We start from the raw sequence: 18,093 nt of genomic DNA, 5'->3' as shown, positions 1-18,093 counted from the left end.
ATTTTTAATTTGCCATGAAAATGCGGCGTAGTGGAGTGGTGCGACGCCTGGTGTCAAACAACCCCCTGTACAGCGGGCAACACTGAAAATTGGTATTACACACTATTACATCGGAACTTCGTTATTTTAGTAACCATATTATTAGTTTTCCTGTTTACCTATCCATTCTGAAACCCCTGTTAACAGTGTTTTAACGCTGTTCGATGGAGGCTCTCCCTACTTCTCTACTGCGCCTGCGCGCTCCTTCTCTTCGTGGCCTCTTTCGAACGAACAAACTCTCTCTGTGAACCTCTGTGAACAAACAAGTCCCGAAGCTGTCTGGCTTCTTGAACGTCTGACACATTTTTTTTCAACGGCTCAGCATTTCATTTCAGTTCGCTTATCCGCTTATCCTCAGATGTAGATCGTTGTGTGAATTGCAGGGACGGATTTTATGGTGGATTGTGGCGGATGGTTATGTCGGGCCCAGTGTTATACGCATGCAATGTGGTTGCCGCCGTATGTGGCAGGAGTATGGAATCATTTCGAATACCTAGTACAGTTTTGCCCGTAATCTTTAATTGTAATTTTCTAATTAATTGCACCGTCGATTGGAATGAAACTTGCGCAGTTTTTGTCCTGGTGGCTTGGACTATAGAATAGCCACACTAAATGGCATTTGGTAGGTGGTGCGCTAGGTGTGCGCTCAACCTAGCATCCCTGCTTCCATAGAACCAGCCGCTTCAATCAAATAACGCATGGTCTCTGGACAATCTTTCAGCCTATTCTCCTCAAAGCACCGTTTCAGATCCATAGTGTAACTGTAAAGAGAAGACAAATACAAATCACACAAGGCCTGGGCACCAGCGTTTATCCGGGCTATTCAAAACACTGTCTCGATTTTATTGTTTCATTGAGCGCTACCACGACAGATACCCCGCCATGTTCTCCATTTCTGGTTATTCGCACTCATAATTTGGGAAGCTTGTCCAAACTCCCTACAACAACAAAATAAAAAGTCGTGGAAAAATATAATGCAAGAAGGAGGCCGAAAATGTCTGATTATGCCTTGACTGTCATTCTAGACTACCATGTACATAAAATGGTAACTCCCCAATCATCGTCATCAAATAAAGTTGTTGTTGTTGGTAAGTTGTACTCTATATTTTACATTTTTGAGTTAGACCAAATAAAATATATTCCACAGTTTTTGTATATGGTGAACGATCTTACATTTATGAACCTCAGTCACTGAACAATGAAAAGTTAGCTTATCTTCATATTTTTTTAATGTCCCTCTACAAAAGTTAAGGGACGGTTACGAGTAGTACGACTACTAGTTACGACGGTTACGACTTGCAACGGTAAATTCAGCGTCAGCTGTGCGTGTGTGAAATGAGGCCGCCTTATTCCTGGCTTGCACGGCGGAACCTTGTAGATGGGCATGGCTAGCACCAGGCTGGTTGGCGAAAACCTCTGACTTCTGCCGTGCAAGACGTTTGCGCTCCCTATCTCTCATTCTGCGCTTGGCCTGCGCGGCGGCCACTTGTTCGGATATTTTCACAGTCTTGGGGCGACCCATCCTAGTGGTGTCAGGAGCCCCGCACACATGGTTTTAAAGAGCTTGAATGGGTTCCCGCATTTTCGGCTTGCGTCTGCGGAGCGGAAAGGAATGCCTGTCACTCACAAAAGCATATTTGAGACATCGTCTACATACCTCAAAAACAGTTAGAATCCCGAAGACAAAACGCAAATTACTTGAGATCCGCGGCCGACGTCCTCACACTTCAAAGTTTCAAAACAGACTGATTGAACCGCTGGCGACTGGCCGAAACGCTTCCACTTACGTGCAGTGCAATAATGCACGGACTGCAAGAACAATAGCATGTAGCAACTTGCTCTGGGATGTGTTGCACGACGCACTGTCGCAAAGCTGTCTGAGAGGTCCCCCCAAACCCCTCAGGGCTACATGAATGATTCTATAACGTCTTCCAGATTTTCTCTAAAAGGTCCTCTCAGACCCCTCTGTGCTGCCTGAAAGATCCTACCAGACCTTTAGAGATTTCTTGAAAGGTCCTCTCAGACCTCTCAGGAAATTTTGAGGTCTCTTAGACACATTTTCGATAGGCTAAAGATCATATTATACTGGTTATCTTTAGGACATTATTTTCAAGATTGTGCTCCTGTAGCAGTGTGATAAACCCAATCCAGGCTGCTCCACCACACAGCAGTGACTTCACCCTGCTTGGCATCAGCACTTTTCAGGCACCAAAGTCCTCGTGAAAACTGTTTTCTGCTTCACGATAACCCTGCGCATGCGGTGTTACATTGAAAAAGGGGATATGTCATGCTTATGGTACATGTTCCATTTCTGCTAAGTTACACATTCGAAAACGATGCTAACAGGACATGGATGTAGAGTACACACATACATACAAGTTACACGTTTTGCGCTTGCATTATTCGAGGAAACCCAGCCGGCCCAGCTGCAATTACTTTACCAAATATTCACTTGGAGTTTTCTCGGTTCGGAATTTTTAGACTTATCCGCTTACTGCATACAGAGGTTCAATTGTCACTGCTTCTTCTACAAACAATACGGTTCTGGGTTCTCACCAAAACCACACACACAGCAATAACTTTTGTGGACTGACTTGGAAAATACCACCCTAGCTGAAAGATATTCCTACTGTTCACTGCCATAATTAGTTGTCCCTGTTCATGTTAGGCACCTGGAGGCTTGCGTATTTCAGCCTCAGGGTAGTTACCTTCCATCATGTCAGTTCATGCATAACAAGGCGCATAGTGCAGAGGACAAGTTCAAAGCCTTAATCAGTTTATTCGATGCACATAGCATAAACACGAAGGAAGACAGGACAGTCCTACGACAATGCTGCGTCCATGAGTTCAACCCATGGTTCTCAAAGCATCTGAAAACACTTCTCAACAAGAAAAAGTGTCTGTGTACACTGTTAAAAATAAATCAGTAGAAAAACGGGAATTTTACTCGATATGATATTGACATACATTTGTCCGTTTTCTGGTCAACCGGGCACAGCTTTTTTTTACAAACACTTCTCAACAAGAAAAAGTGTCTGTGTAGATGAGCAAATTTAATTAATCATGATAACGGATGGTCCAAGTTCCGAGATTGTACCTGTGCATACAGCCACGCCGTCAAACGTGCGAACAAACATTTTACAGCCATGATCTTCCCTCCTTGTCACAAAACAACCCGAACAAATTTTGGAACATTCTAACACAACCGAAATCTTATCATATCACTTGAACAGATTCCTCCAGGTCTGTTCACCCGTATAATCTCACTGTTTCAGAGTTTGCTTCCTTGTTCTAATCTGTTTTCAATACTGATAGCTCAATCATAGCTCCCTCCTTGTCAATGCATTTTACTGCATCAAAGTCCCGTCTAGATATTAGTTCATGACTTAGCGCAAAATATGTTGTGTGATTGTATTATGGAACTGTTTGGGGTGGGTTAGCGTTACAATGGATCCCGGCAAGGAATTCCAAAGGACAATAGATGTTAGGAAGAAAGGTTGTGAGAATGACTCTGTTCTTGCAGAGATGCGAGCACCCTTAAGCATGGCTGATATGCGATTGGCTAGGATGTTATAGGGTGGTCGCAGAGTGGCTGAAGATTTTGTGAAAAAGGTATGGGCGAGATGCTTGTCTATTATCAGTTAGTCGTGGGAAGTAGGATTCAAACTCAAGTTTTCCCTTATGTGGAGGTTGCTCTTCGTATATATCTCACTGTGATACGCTCATTTTCGGTATTGAAGTTCCTAAAGAACAGTCATCGGGCAACCATGAAGCAACAGCAAACTTATAGCGTCCTCGATAAACTGCACCGGTGCGCCCCGGTGCGACCTGGTGCGGCTTGCCATCCTCGATAAACTGCACTGGTGCGCACTGAACGTCCTCGATTAAAGGAGTGCACCCGTTCAGTGCAGCACTGAGTTGCCCCGAACCCACACCGAGAAAATCGGGCGCCAGAGTGCAATCCCAAGAAGCATCGCGATTGCCGGAAGCACGGAGGAAGGCGGAAGCGGTAAGTAGCCAGGTGTAGCCGGGCAAGTCGCAGCAGACAGTCATCGTCAGCATCGCATTCGATCGGTGCCGCTCGCCAGGTGCCTCTCGCTACGGGTCGCGCCGCCTACGAGCCACAACGAGCACAGATCTCTAGGTAGCGCATGCTAGTATCCATCAGATCCACCAGTGCAGTGCAGTTCCATGTTCGATAATGCCTCCGCCCAGGGCACCGCCACTGTAGAGCGCCACGCACCACAGTGGTTTCGGGGCAATTCCGGAGCAAGTTTATCGAGGACGGTATTATGCTGCGTTCCAATACCCCGGGTAGTCGACTGCCTAGCGGCCTAACCAGAAGTGCCGCCATGTTAAGTCTCGTTCCAAATCTCGCCAAGTCCGCTATTCAGTCGGCTACCGCCTAGTGCGCATCGATGCAGTGCATCGATACGCCTGACAATTTGACAGCCGGGATGGAGACGCGCGTTGACGGTACCAGCGTGCCCGCTGTTTCTGCTGGGTTTAAATGTAAAGTTGCACATAGTGGTATGTTTTTTTAAACTGCGTAGAGAGTTGCAACACACGTTTAGTTGTGAAGGTGACAGTTTATGCACGATGTCCTACAAACTTAGCGCATTAGAGTCCTGCTGCGCTTGCGCCGTACGCATTTCTTGCGTGAGCAACGAGATGGCGCCACAAGCAAGCCTGTTCCAATAGTGACAAGCAAAGGGGTCTACTCAGCTGCCTAGTCAGGCGGCTTCGCGGGCGCGAGGTATTTGAACGCAGCCACAGGAGCGGCCGTTGGGAACAGATTTCCGCGGGACCCCTCTGGCGGTCGCTCCTGTCAAAACGGCCATTGCTTCCTGTCCACCACGTGATCCTCTCTAAAGTTTCGATTTAGCAACGCTTTGTTGCTCGCGCTGCTTTCTGTGCTTTTATGCTTTTTGAAAGTCATTTACTCTTAAAATGTGAGTGCCATTGCGGGAACAGCGTTTTGTTAACGTGTTCTGACCGAGGTTGCGGCTGTCATTCAACAGAAGTCAGCTCTGTTACGGGAATAACCTTTCATTCGTAAGTACGTATTTGATCGGTTGTTTCGTACCCCTGTCTGTGAGAGTCATCTTGAATCGTTCCTTTACAAACTGGCGCTGTGCTACAGCTGCAGATTCATTTAATTTCCTTGTACAAGTTCGATTACTGGCAAGCTTTACCACGTCAGCAACAAACACACAAAACGTGGCCACGTCGCCACACAAATGCCGCTGCCCCGAATGATGTTTCTGGTCCTGCATACTTGTCCTGCAGACCGTGACCGGTCTTGTAGTAGAAGGGTAAACCGAGAGTAAACTTCCGAACACACACAAATAAAACTGGACGCGCGGCGTTCATCAGATGTCTGGACTGCAACACAATCACGACTCCCGTCGTCTGCTTCGGCAGTTGGCCTGCGCATGCTCTTGGGGGTCACGTCAGCGGTCACATGGTAGACAGGAGCATCGCAGAATGCAGTGCGAAGCCCGTCCCAATGAAAAAAAAGTTGGAAGGGCCGCTCCTGTGTTTCCTTCCTCCATGCTTAATACCTTGTCACTGTTATGCAACCAACTGCTGTACATTTAACTTTTGCATATACGTATCAATCGCACGGAATATTCCCATTCCCACCATGAAAAGTACTGACCAGGGAGGTGGGCCCCACTATGTACGCTGCCCTGGGCCCCCACCACTGTAAACCCCGCACTGGCGTAAAGATGTGAACAAATGGAGAGAGGACAGCGGAAAGGAGTCGGGGTTAGTATGTGTGTTAGTATGGTGGATGGTATGAGCCATCCTTGGGTCCGGTGTGGGGGCCTTGCGGCGGAATTCGGTTAGAAGGAAATCTCCGGAGTTCATTTGGGCAAGTGCACTCTAAAGATCGTCAAGCTTCTCCGCATAAACTGAGTCGTATTAGGAATTCCAATCTTAGGTGTAGGTGCTTGGGTTGCAAAAGCTAATTTTTATAGTTCATTACCACGGTGTGTCTCATTTTGCCCAACGCGATGTCTCGTCTTGCCCGGAGGCTTGGAGCAAGACAAGACAATCTGCATTTTTGAATTTCTTGTTCTGTGTTTATTTTAAAACCGGCAACGTCCGTTCTGATTTACAGATAAGAAGCTCTAGACTTCTGAGAATGTGCCTATGGCTATTTTTTTCTGAAAAACGCGAAAAATTAAAATTTCTGTCTCACCTTGCCCCACCTTCCCCTGCTCGCATGACGGATGTGCGTGTATACGCTAACGCTCGATGCGGAGGGGTATGCTACTCGCGCGCTGGGGTTGTTGCACAGTGTTGCCCCGGTTGTGGGCAGCTAAGTACTTGAAAGCACGAATAGCACGTGACGCGTCCGTCCTCATCGCATATTGGTTTCACGGTGGCGTTAGCATGAGCCACTGCACCATGACATCCGACGGAGATAAAGGTGTAATGGTGATTAAGGACTGTTTTGAGATAGGGTAAAATGTAATCAGAAAGTTCTGCCTCGGATCGGTTGCATGGCAGAACACAATGCAACAAAGCTGCTGACTGTGAAGTCACCAGTGTTGTACCCGCTACCCGAAAAAGGTAGCGTAATACCGATACGCGCCACCTGAGCAAAAAGTAACGAAATTCCGATATCGTTACACATTCCTAAAAGTAGCGGAATACCGCTACCGTTACCCGTAAAAAGTAACGCGATACTTCATGCGCTACTTTTTAGGAAAGAAACGAACATTATCGTTGATGACGTACTTCAAACGTCTCAAAATAATGCAATAAAATAATATCTCAAAATAATAAATAAAACAATAGAATCATATCTCAAAATAATAAATAAAACAATAGAATCATATCTCAAAATAATGAATAAAACAATAAAATAATGTCTCAAAATAAGAAATCACGTAGGTCGCATGAAGGCTATAATTTGCAAAACCGTTCTAACAGATTTACTAAAGCCGCTTTGGTAGATATCCCGCATATCTTTTTCTGTTCCCCTCAAGCAAATAAGGCACAGAGCAAGCCAACCGCTAGAAAGCTCTGCAGGTTTGTTACAAAAAGAACTGAGCTTGCCCGGAACGAGAAGTTAGTAAACATACCTTGGTGTGCTTTTTCAAATTGGACTTTGCCTGGGAGTTCCAAGAATGGCTGAAACACGGCAAGTACTGGCTGAAGCTCGTTAACTCCCGGTTGAGGTTCTACGTGAACGTGAAACGGCTCGGCACTTCCTACGTTTGCGTGCTCACATTCTCCGTGACCCGCTCCTCAGGAAAATTCGATACCGCCCTGAAAGCGACTTCTATCGACTAGCGCAGAGGACACGCAAGACTCTCACTGGCTTCATAGCTAAGGACATTATACCGCCGGAAGCCCCCTGGTCTCGGCCGGTACCGCCGACTTTCGTAAGCCTTCCGAACCCTCTGGAAAGAAGGGATCAGGTCCCCCCTCAAGTCCTCCGGGCCCAATTTCATGATCTGGTAGACGAGAAGTTTTGTACGTTTACGGCAGCATATACAGATGGCGCATCCCGCAACAGCAAGTCCGCCTCAGCATTCGTCATACCATCCGAAGGCGTAGTGCAAGGACGACGTCTTTCACATCCAACCTCCTCAACAGCTGCGGAACTATATGCCATCCTTTTCTTTCTACAACACCTCGCTGATTTTACCCCGCGGGAATGGGCAGTCTTCACGGACTCCAAATCTGCACTTGAAGTTATTGAAAATTCCGGCATACGAGGCCCATCCGCACCCCTAGTCACAGATGTCTTAATGGCTTACCACACTGTCTACGCAGCAGGCCACAGGCTAGTTTTCCAGTGGGTTCCAGCCCATTGTGGTGTCGTGGGGAACGAGCAGGCCGACAGCGCCGCAGAAGCAGCACTCTCCTATCGGAAACGGACCAGTATTGCTCTGCTGAGAGGAGACCGCCGTTCCATTCTGCGACGCCTCGTGACACCCCTGGCTTCCCGCCAATGGACAACCGACATTCTCCCCCCATCTATGTTGAGCACTGTTGATCCAACGCTCGCTTTCCGCATGCCACGAAACACCTCTCGTCAAGATGCTGCATTAATCCACCGAATGCGACTCGATGTGGCCTTTACAGCTCAGTGGCGTTACAGCTTGAGACAAGTTGACTCTCCCACCTGCTGCCACTGTGGTGCTCTTGAGGAGCTGGAGCACATTCTTCTTCATTGCTACCACTACCAACCTTCCCGAACCGCACTCTCCGAGTCTATTTGTCAGCTGGACTCTCGCCCCTTCTCCCTATTGAAATTGCTTGGTCCCTGGCCCAATCCAGCCCAGCAACGATCTGCGCTCAAAGCTCTTTTGACATTTCTGGACACCATCGGACTTCGGTCGTTATTGTGAAGGGGCTCATTATTTTACTCCCCACATCCTCACCAGCAATGGGGTAGAGTATCACCTCTGGCGATGAACCTCCCCACTCTCCGTCTCAATATAAAGTTGTTGTTGTTTACTTTGACTTCCTTGACGCATAGATAAGCTTTCCCACTGAGGTGAGTAAATGACATCTGAACACCACGCTAGCGTTTCCTTTCTCCTCCTTATACTCAAAGATGTTTGCTGTAGCAGGCCATGGTCCCCATTGCAGTGGACAGGAAATGGCAGCATTCAAGCACCTAAGCGTACGTGGTGCAATGTCATGTGGACACAACCCTGCGTTAAAAGTAGCAGCTCCATGACTCATAGCTAGCGGGAACGGCTCCAAAATGCAGTAGGAGTGACCTCAGTTTGCGGACAACTCCAGCCGTACACGGAATCACCAAGAAGGTTAATCCCAAATAGGGAACACGTGGAGGGCACAGCCTCTTTGTGAGATAACGACCTTTGTGCCCTCGTTCCGGGCTATGTGCCCGGTCATCGCAGAATGGGCCGTGATATTGATTAAATAAGGGTGAGCAGGCAAGCGAGCTGGTGAAGGTTCGACGAAGGCATATCTTGAGCTTGAGGGAACGATAACACACGAAGAAGTAGACAAGACGAGGCTTTGAGCCTCGTCTTGTCTACTTCATCGTGTGTTATCGTTCCCTCAAGCTCAAGGTATGCCTTCGCCGTGATAGTGGGCAGCTTGTTCAAAGGCAGGCAGAGTGAAGGCTTGATGATAGGTTGAAGTCGAGTTGTCGCGAACCGGAGATCGGGAAGTACCGGTAGGGCGGTAGCGCTCAAAGATAGCGCTACCGCAAATTTGTAATGGAAATACTTCTTACGCTACCTATTTAAAAAGTAGCGCGATCTCTACTCCGCTACCGAAAAAAGTAACGGATACGCTAGCGCCGCTACTAGTAACGGCGCGACAACAACACTGGAAGTCACAGCAGCGAAAGAAATATTTGATTGGAAACTTAACTACAACATTGAGCGCTTACAGTGAGTGTGATCATCATAAGAAAGCATGGCTTGCACCCAATTCGGTCCGGACTGTTATAAATAATAAAAAAATAGATGTCAATGTTAATAAATTGTATAAAATAATGTTAACATTGGCAAGATATAAATGTATCAAAAATATCAACCGCAAAAAGACCAAAATGAAACAGTTCAAAATAGTGATTGCCAATCGTCCGGATTCATGCTGCGAAATTCGTGACTCAGCTAAGCATTGTTTCATCAGTTCGTTATCCGGTAATCGGTGTCCCGTACGTACACTGAGTGCAGGAAGCATTCTGACCATCCTTTAGCTAGTACATCGTTGTCCTGACTCGTGCTGCACAACCCCTACCCATGGGCCTGAACTGTGGCCCTCGCGGACTGTGTTCCTCAGGAGCCAAGGATGTGATCCACCATGTAGTTCAAGATTTCATGTACAAAAACCCTAGGCTTGGGCGAACCGATGTCTCGAATAAATTCACTATTTTTCCGGAGATACGGACGGATTTTAGTTTCAAAGCATCGTCGCCCTCTGGGAACGAGCCCTCGATGTTGAGCGCAATAGGCCTGTACGCCACGGACGGAGGCCCTCATTCGAATTTCGAGATATCCGTTGAGTCTGGCTTTTCGCTACTTCACGTTGTTTTAAAGGCGGAATGCAAAACGTACGGGACTGTACATAGTATTACAACGCATACAACCATACCAGCATTCACGCCTAACTTCAGCCGGAACCGAGACGTCCAATTTGGTAGCTTCTTTGTAGACATGTATGAGATACTCAAACAAAAAATGAATATAACATATGAAATACCCACGGTAGAATCTAATTAAAATAGCGTACAAATAAGCCAAAATGAATGTAATTAAGATAGCGTAGCAAATACTTGAAACAGTATTCAAAATACAATTAAGATACTCGAGTGCCCTTAGTCTTAAGGCAGGCTCGTGAACGCCATCTTTAAGGTAAAAGTATCGGGAATGCCTTCATACAGCGGGTACTTTAGACGCTACATTCCGAGGAATTGCAAACACGAAACTTAACATAGCTTAATGTGTTTCCTAAAATTTGAGTTGGATATGTTCCCGGCCAAAAGTATCTTCTACCTGGGGAAGCTAAGGTTGCACTCGACCAAAATATTGTTCTCACTTAACGTCACATATTCAAACCATGTCCGCAGTTATGGCCAGGGGAACAAACGCGCCTCCTTCGTGGACTCTATTCTGTGGTCTGACACCCACAGCAGGTTGCACTAACCTGACCGTGAACGAGAGTGGTTATGTAGTGGTTTGTTTTTGTCCCAAGAACGGCAAGACACTCAGCAGTGGTTGCTGGCGAACCCGGCAAGTCCCCGCTGTATGACATGAGTCACCAAACACCGCGCCCCCAATGGATCATAAAGGGATACCACAGCTTGCTAAGAGAGGTGTGTGCCCCAGAGCAAAGCGAGCTTCAAGGCCACGCTCTTAAAAAAGGTGGTGGTGGTGGTGGTGGTGGTGCTAATGAAAGGCGTACGTCGTTTTTGTGACACTTATGCACTTCAGAATTGTCACAAAAATGGCGTACGCCACCAGTTTCCAGCAAATCAGAGGAGAGAATGATGCCATTTGGGATGATGGTTGGCTAGGAGGGTGCTATGCGGTGAAGTTATGTGTTAAGACTGCAGCACTCGGTGCCAATTAACAGATAGGGAATGCACAGATAAGGAAAACCCTGTGTTGTCCTGGAATAGTACAGCTGCCACAAGATCACTAAATGGAGGCTTAGAGAAAGGTCGGGGTCAAAACGAAATAAATGTGGAAGTTCCAACCAGCAAGCAGGCGAATGAAAATACGAGACAAAGGAACGTGGACAAAGAGATTAAAAAAGTAATTAGAGTATTGAGTGGACAATACCACAAAAATGTGTTTCAAATTGAGTACAAATATATCCAAGGAAAATGCTGAGTAAGATATCGAACTTTTGAAAACGGTATTTAAAATACAGTATTTTAGATACAGTAGTCTTAATACGTACGCAAATTTGTTGGCGTCATTGGTTTTCTCAATACACATTCCGATCAGAGCCCCTACAACTTTGTAGCCACAGGCGTCTGCGTCTGAAAAGAAACAACAAAATAAATCACCACCTGAGAAAAAACAACTTTATTTTGCGATTATCATTGGGGAGTTTCATCGCTGGGGTCGATACCCTACCCCATTGCTGGGGGTAATGTGGCCTCACACTCGCACCGCTGGAGACAAGAGCAGTACTGTACCCCATTATAACAGGTTACAGAAGAATTATGTACAAACGCATCGTCGGATCGCCTACATTAGCGAGTACGCTAGTATTAGCGTTACGCTGGTATAGATTACACAAGGTGGGAAGAAAAACTTTGCTGCACTTTTGGGCCCAAAAGCGTTTCAATAAACTTTTTAGGGTCACCGATAGCGGTAAACTTTTGGCACGACTCGTTTTGAAATGCTATTGCATTTTGATTGACAACCATTTAATGGTATATGAAATCATCCCCTGAAATCAGTCCCTGCTTTTCCGCTTGATGTAAAAGGGAAACCGCCACGGATACATGCATTAGACATTTCAAGAGTGAAATATTTTAGATCTGACACGGTTCTGTTTGATACGACTGAGAGATGGGGAAGTTACGAGTTACGTGATTGAGTTAAATATGTAACTAAATCATATAGCGAGATTACAAGTTCTGAAAATGTACACCCAAGTTTGTTAGTTACTTTGGAAATGGAACGACTTAATTCCAAGTTACTTACTACCAGGCCGTATTTACGTCTTGACCTATGCATTTGTAATCAGTTCAGATTTTGGCGACATCACAGTTGGGATCGGGGATAGCAACCTTCTCAGAATGCTTTTCATATCAGATACATTTCGAATGTTTCTTGGCTCCCAAGGGTGCACAAATGATGATGGGCATCACACTGAGTTTCAGCTGTGAAAGTTCCCGAATGATTGGCCTAGGGCATGTTAACACACAATTTGATTACTCTCACAATGATAATAAGCTTACGGCGTAGAAGGAAAAAAAAAGGAAAGCATCCGCCAAGTTCGTACGAGACAGCAAAGGATTGACCAAATCATGCCAAAATTATATCAATGATCTATATGATTCAAGAAGCCATACCTTGAAAGGTCCTCGAATAGGCAAGAAGTTTTTGCTCGAGTGCGTCTTGGGCTCCAACGATGTCGGAGCTCGCTGACGTTGTGCCGCTTTTCAAGTCTGGTGAAGAAGAAGTAAACAACTATCGTCCGATATCTCTAACCAGTAAGTGTTGTAAGATACTCGAGCATATAATCAATCACTATCTCATGAACCATCTGGAAGGTCAACATTTCTTTTTCTTTTCTAACCAACACACTCTTCAGAAAGGCATGTCGACAGCAACTCAGTTAGCTGAAGAAGTTCGTGATCTAGCAGCAATATTAGATAAAGGCCTACGAGCTGATATCGTATCGTTTGACTTCCATAAGACATTTGATACCATACCGCACGCAAAATTACTTTATAAGCTTTTGCAAACAGTTATAAACACACGTATTGTTCAATGGGTTGTTTCCTACGTTACAGGTCGCTCTCAGTACGTCGATATTAAGAACCACAAATCTGACTTTATACATTTATTTGACCTCTTACATCTGGTGTTCCCCGGTGTTCCGTGCTAGGACCGCTATTATTTTTTGGTATTTATAAATGGCATTGCTTCCTGCGTTTGTGCACCTGTCGCCACTAGAATGTTTGCGGATGATTGCTTATTGTACTGTGCCGTTGAGAAAATGGACCAAACGTCTGGATGCTGTTACAATGTGGTGCTATGACTGGGGCATGACAGTTAACTGTAAGAAAATGGTGTTCTGGCATATGACTAACAAGTACTCTACCTTACTTTATGATTATTGCATAACCCGAACTAGTGCAAAGGATGGCCGGAAGTTTTATCACGCGAAACTGTGGACGATCCGCACCAGTAATACATATACGCTTGAGCAGCTACATATGGAACCTGTCGCCAAGCGACGAAAGGCAGCCAAGCTAAGGTTTTTATTCCTCATCTACCACAACCAGTTACAAATTGACAGTAGCAAATATATTACACGCATAGACCGGAAACGAATCAATTCAGGAAACGAATCAATTATGGCACGAACATCAAGCCGTACACCTCACCCCCACATAGATGTTTTTAAGTTTCAAATTTTTCCTGACGCTATTGATTTTTGGAACAGCCTGCCCTAGTCAGTTGCCTCTGTCGACGATGTGAACAACTTTTTCAGTTTGTTACCTAGTACCTTTGACACAGCATTTGGAGTATGATTTTGTAGTGTTGTGGCATTTTTTCCTTATTTGTTTGCTCTGACCCGCAGTATATCCATTCTCCCTGTAACAGTCCTGACACGGACGAACAGTATTGTAAAATAAAATAATAATAATACTAAAATAGAGTTCGCCTTGGATGACCTCGAGGTCCAAGTGTACTTTGTCAATGGCGTACAAAGCAAGCATCGGAATTTCTAGTTTTGTGTGTCCCCGTCTTCCGCGCGCATTTCATAGAGCCTTGACAAATGTGCCCAATGCATTCTATCAGTCTGCACAGAGCCCTCCCCAGTTTCACAGTGCACATATGACTGCAAAAATGAACGCTCTGCTGCCACCTGACTCTGAAACACACGTCGAGAGCTTGGTAGCATCCACCTCGCAGTAACTAGAAAGGGGAGCAGACAAATAGGTACAGCGCACTCGCAACCGGCGGGCTCGCTGTCATGCCTGTTTTCAGCAAAAAATAAAAATAAACATGCCGGCGTTCTTTGTGGACCAGAAACCCCCCAAAAAAGCAACTTGTATTTTTGCTCAAGTTACTCCGGCGAAAGTACTTGAAAAAGTCTTCCACAAGTTACTGGAACAAGATGTACCGAGGTAATGGGAGACCTCGCAACGATTGGACAAAAAATTGCTCCACATCGTAGTTGGTGCATAACATCCAATGTATTGGCGGCGAGATCCTCACTAGGGGCGCCATTGTGCCGCCTCATGGTGGGGATCCTCGTTTCTGTTATTTACAGTAAAAACTGTCACATTGGAATGAAAATGCGATTTACTTGGAACACATATGTCGTTTTCGTCATGAATCCACACTGGGCAGGCTCTTACATGTGCAATGCCTTGATACGCAACGCAATGTGCGAATATACTCCCCGGGGACATCCCATGGGGCGACTTCCAAACTTCTCGGCGCCAATACCTGCCATACATTATGCTTCTTCCTCATGTCAGGAATCATGCCTCAAATTAGAAAGAAATCAAACTGAAACAGGAACGTGGAGAACAGGTCGCAGAAATTTCTTCCTCCCAAGGCCACCGTGTTGACGTCACTCTGCATGGAGCGCACAAGTACTTGTCCGCTCCATGCAGACTGTGTCATGCAGTGTGTGCATAGTTTGTTTTAACATCACGTCAAACGAACGCGTTTGGCCGCCATGGTGGTGGTCACTTTTTCGGCGCAGCTGCCGAGGTTATCTAGCATTTGCTCGAAAACGAAGCCTTGAATGGTGTTTTTGAAATCCGGTCGCGTCCATACCCTTCTTTTATCCCGAAGACACTTCGTCATTGTCGTTCTCACATTATCTTTTATCAAAACTATGGTTGTCGCATTGAAAAATAGCGCAGTTTGTCATCTTTGAATGCTTCTAGCACGAAAAGTGACCACCAGTGGGAGGAGATTACGGTGAAAACTCACTATACCACGCCGGTCGCAGCCGCTGTGTTACATTCCCGAAACAACACAATGGACGAAGAGACGGGATCGGAATACACTTACTCAGACACTCAGACACTGACAGAATGAAACAGCACTCAGCTGCTTCTCCACGAGTCAGATCTACGATCTCCACATTTTTGCATTTATCGGACATGTGTCCATTAAACATGCTAGGAAATATCGTGACTGATAATGTATACCTCATTTGTTCGTCGTTTTACGGATACACCTAGTTTAGTCTTCTTACACACGTCAGCGTGGTGGTGGTGGTACGATGTTCAAAGGGAGCCAGGAAACAGCGCAGGAATGGTATGACTAATGCACGGTGACGTTCTCCGACCAGAGAAAGAAAGAAGAATCACCTGCATCGACGCTGGGCTGATCGGAGCTAACCTTTCCCAAATTTCAAAAATCGTTTTTACGATTTCCCCTTCGTTCTCAACTGAGATATTTCACACTGTGTTCTGTTCGTGTAAATCGAGGAGGAAGAAAAAACTAAGGGGGGGGGGGGGGGGGGGCACCGCCGTCTGTTTCCGAATCACGAAAGTGTAGTGGATGTAACGACATATAGTGCACGTCATCAGCACGTCATATAGATCAGGTGACCGGAGTCGACCAATCTGCGGTGAGACGTCGCCACAACTGTGACAAAGAATTCAGCTGCCAGCATAGATGCCGTAGACCGGCATAGATACGACGGACAAGTAATGCGATAAATTTCGTAGCAGTGTCGCTGCGCGCTGTGGACTTTTAGGAGAAACAAGTACGCTTCAATTAAGCTACATAAATTGTTTCTCGCAGTTGTCTACCCTCACTCAAATATCTGGAATTGTGGAGAATGACGTCACAGTCACTCCTTATTTTTATTTCATCATTGGTGCAAATGATTGTGGGAATACCACAAGCTTGAAATCCATTTGGTTGCGAAGTCTCCCTTTAAGTTAAAAGTTACTAAAAACTAGCTTAGTTACAGTAACCAGTAACCCGGAACACTAATACAACTTCATCGGTTTCACGTACACAGAGAGCAGCGTGAAATATCATCATGAGATCGACGCGCGGTTCCAAGAAAAGAAACCCGGCTTTCGGCACACAGGGCAAGACGCTGCGTGAAACGCACTGACTGACGTAGTCTTGTTACAGAAAAAAAAAGAGTGTGAGTGTGGCGCTGATGAAATTTTAAAAGCATAAACCATCCACACATGTGCAGTGAAACCACTTCATCTCCGCAACAAAACACGCTGGTAGGTGTAAAGGCAGAGATTAGCACTTCAGCGCAGTGAAAGAGAGTAAAGCTCAGAGTAAAGTGCAGAGTAACATTCCTTTGCCACGAAAGCAACAGATTTTTTACGGCAATTACTATACGCAAAATGTAACTTATAATCGATATCATACGTGAAATTGTGCCTTACACAGCAGCGAGCTGATTACGAGGACAATTGCGCACAGCTTCATCTTGACCCTGTGAGACCTATAAAATGCACAAAATATCATAGTCAGTTGTACCCGTGCAACAATTCTCAAGACGTAATATATAGCGAGCTCCATAAAAGAAGGTTTCGAAAGACCAGTGGGTCTGATCCGGGAACATTACTAGTAAGGTTGAGAAACTGTGTAGCATGGCTTTTTACGTGTCTCTGTTTTCTTTCCTAACCTATCACTCAGTCATTGCGTTTCCTTTTTATACATTAAGTGGTCTCCCATGAAGGGGATAATTGTCGTTGCAAAACACAAAAACGATAGTATCTCTATCGCATTGCTTCAGAACCTGATTCTCGGCCCTACCAATGGGATCTTTCCGCAACATAATATGTTCCACGTTTCACAGATCGTCTGACTTTTGGAAACTGATCTAACATAGTGGAAGATGATTGAGCAACTTACCGGACGCACGGCTTCCTAACAGCTTTGCCAACGTGCGGATGTATAGGCTATATATACCGTTTTCATTCCTAGCCTCGCTTGCAGCGCTCGGCAGTGCGCCGAGTGCTTCCCTCCTCTCTGGTCTGTGGGGCCAGCTGTTTCAACGTGTTTACGGTGTGTACCCCCGGCGTGGGACAGGCAGAGGTGGGCATCCTTACGAGGGCAGATGAGGGTGAGGCATACTCACCTCATCCTCACCTCACGTGTATTGAGGTGAGGTGAGGAATGATTTCCCAAAGTAAGACTTGAGTTGAGATGAGGAAGGATTTCCCAAAAGAAGATTGAGGTGAGGTGAGGAAGTATTTCCCAAAAGTAGATCGAGGTGAGGTGAGGTGGCGAAAATTTTCAAAAAGAATACTTGGGTGAAGGATGATTTCCCGAAAAAAGGTCGAGCTGAGGTGAGGGGAAATTTCCAAAAAGACGTTTCAAGTGAGGTGAGGCGAGAACAGTGGGAAAGCGGCCAGGGCCAGAGCGGGAGGCAACGGATAACACTTTCAACACTCTCAAGCCGCAATAAAGTTATTCCTATGATGTCATGGCATGGCGTGCTAAATCACAACAGCAAGCCAATGCACGGTTTCGTATGCCGAATTATGTGACGTTACCTGGTTAGAGAAGAATCGGAGGGACGGACACGGGACAGGCAATGCACAATACGCCATGAGAACTGCCAAATTGCCTTCTATTTCAGCGATTGCAGGGCGTCCTGATACAAAACATGGTTAGCACCAGAGATGGGGAAGTTAATAGACCAAAATAACTCATTACCAGTTAAGTTATAGTGTAAAAATGTAACTAAGATACTGACGACTTTACACATAATGAAAATGAACTTGGACTTCCTAAGCTACTTTGGAAAAATAACGAGTGCTACCTAATATATACTTTTTAGTTCTTGACATTTTTATAATTAATTCAGACCTTGATGAAGACGTTTTACAATAGTTTTGATATACGAGAACTGTAC

At 45.6% G+C, this 18,093-nt stretch overlaps 1 protein-coding gene across 1 annotated transcript; it reads right to left on the bottom strand.

Moving 5' to 3' along the window:
- Positions 1-536: 536 nt before the first annotated feature.
- On the bottom strand, positions 537-17,172 carry LOC135385155 (uncharacterized). Its single transcript, XM_064614333.1, has 5 exons — positions 17,088-17,172; positions 16,616-16,674; positions 12,575-12,670; positions 11,449-11,530; positions 537-800 (listed from the first exon to the last, which is right to left on the bottom strand). Exons 2-5 carry the CDS (start codon positions 16,656-16,658, stop codon positions 686-688), a joined length of 336 nt encoding a protein of 111 aa, XP_064470403.1. The 5' UTR covers positions 16,659-16,674; positions 17,088-17,172; the 3' UTR covers positions 537-685.
- Positions 17,173-18,093: the final 921 nt, after the last annotated feature.

This window comes from Ornithodoros turicata, chromosome 2 (assembly GCF_037126465.1).
Source record: "Ornithodoros turicata isolate Travis chromosome 2, ASM3712646v1, whole genome shotgun sequence".
Taxonomy (NCBI): Eukaryota; Metazoa; Arthropoda; class Arachnida; order Ixodida; family Argasidae; genus Ornithodoros; species Ornithodoros turicata.
Note: the sequence above shows the minus strand (reverse complement) of the source record. Positions and strands in the feature narration are given on the sequence as shown.

Bases quoted from the DNA above. Each gene is read 5' to 3' on its own strand.
- LOC135385155 (XM_064614333.1), bottom strand. From the start codon at position 16,658: ATGAAGCTGTGCGCAATTGTCCTCGTAATCAGCTCGCTGCTGT. The intron at 11,531-12,574 runs GTATGGCTTCTT...GTTTCTTTTCAG, and splicing joins CTATTCGAGGACCTTTCAAG to ACGCAGACGCCTGTGGCTAC. The intron at 801-11,448 runs GTACGTATTAAG...TTCTCTTTACAG, and splicing joins AATGACGCCAACAAATTTGC to TTACACTATGGATCTGAAAC.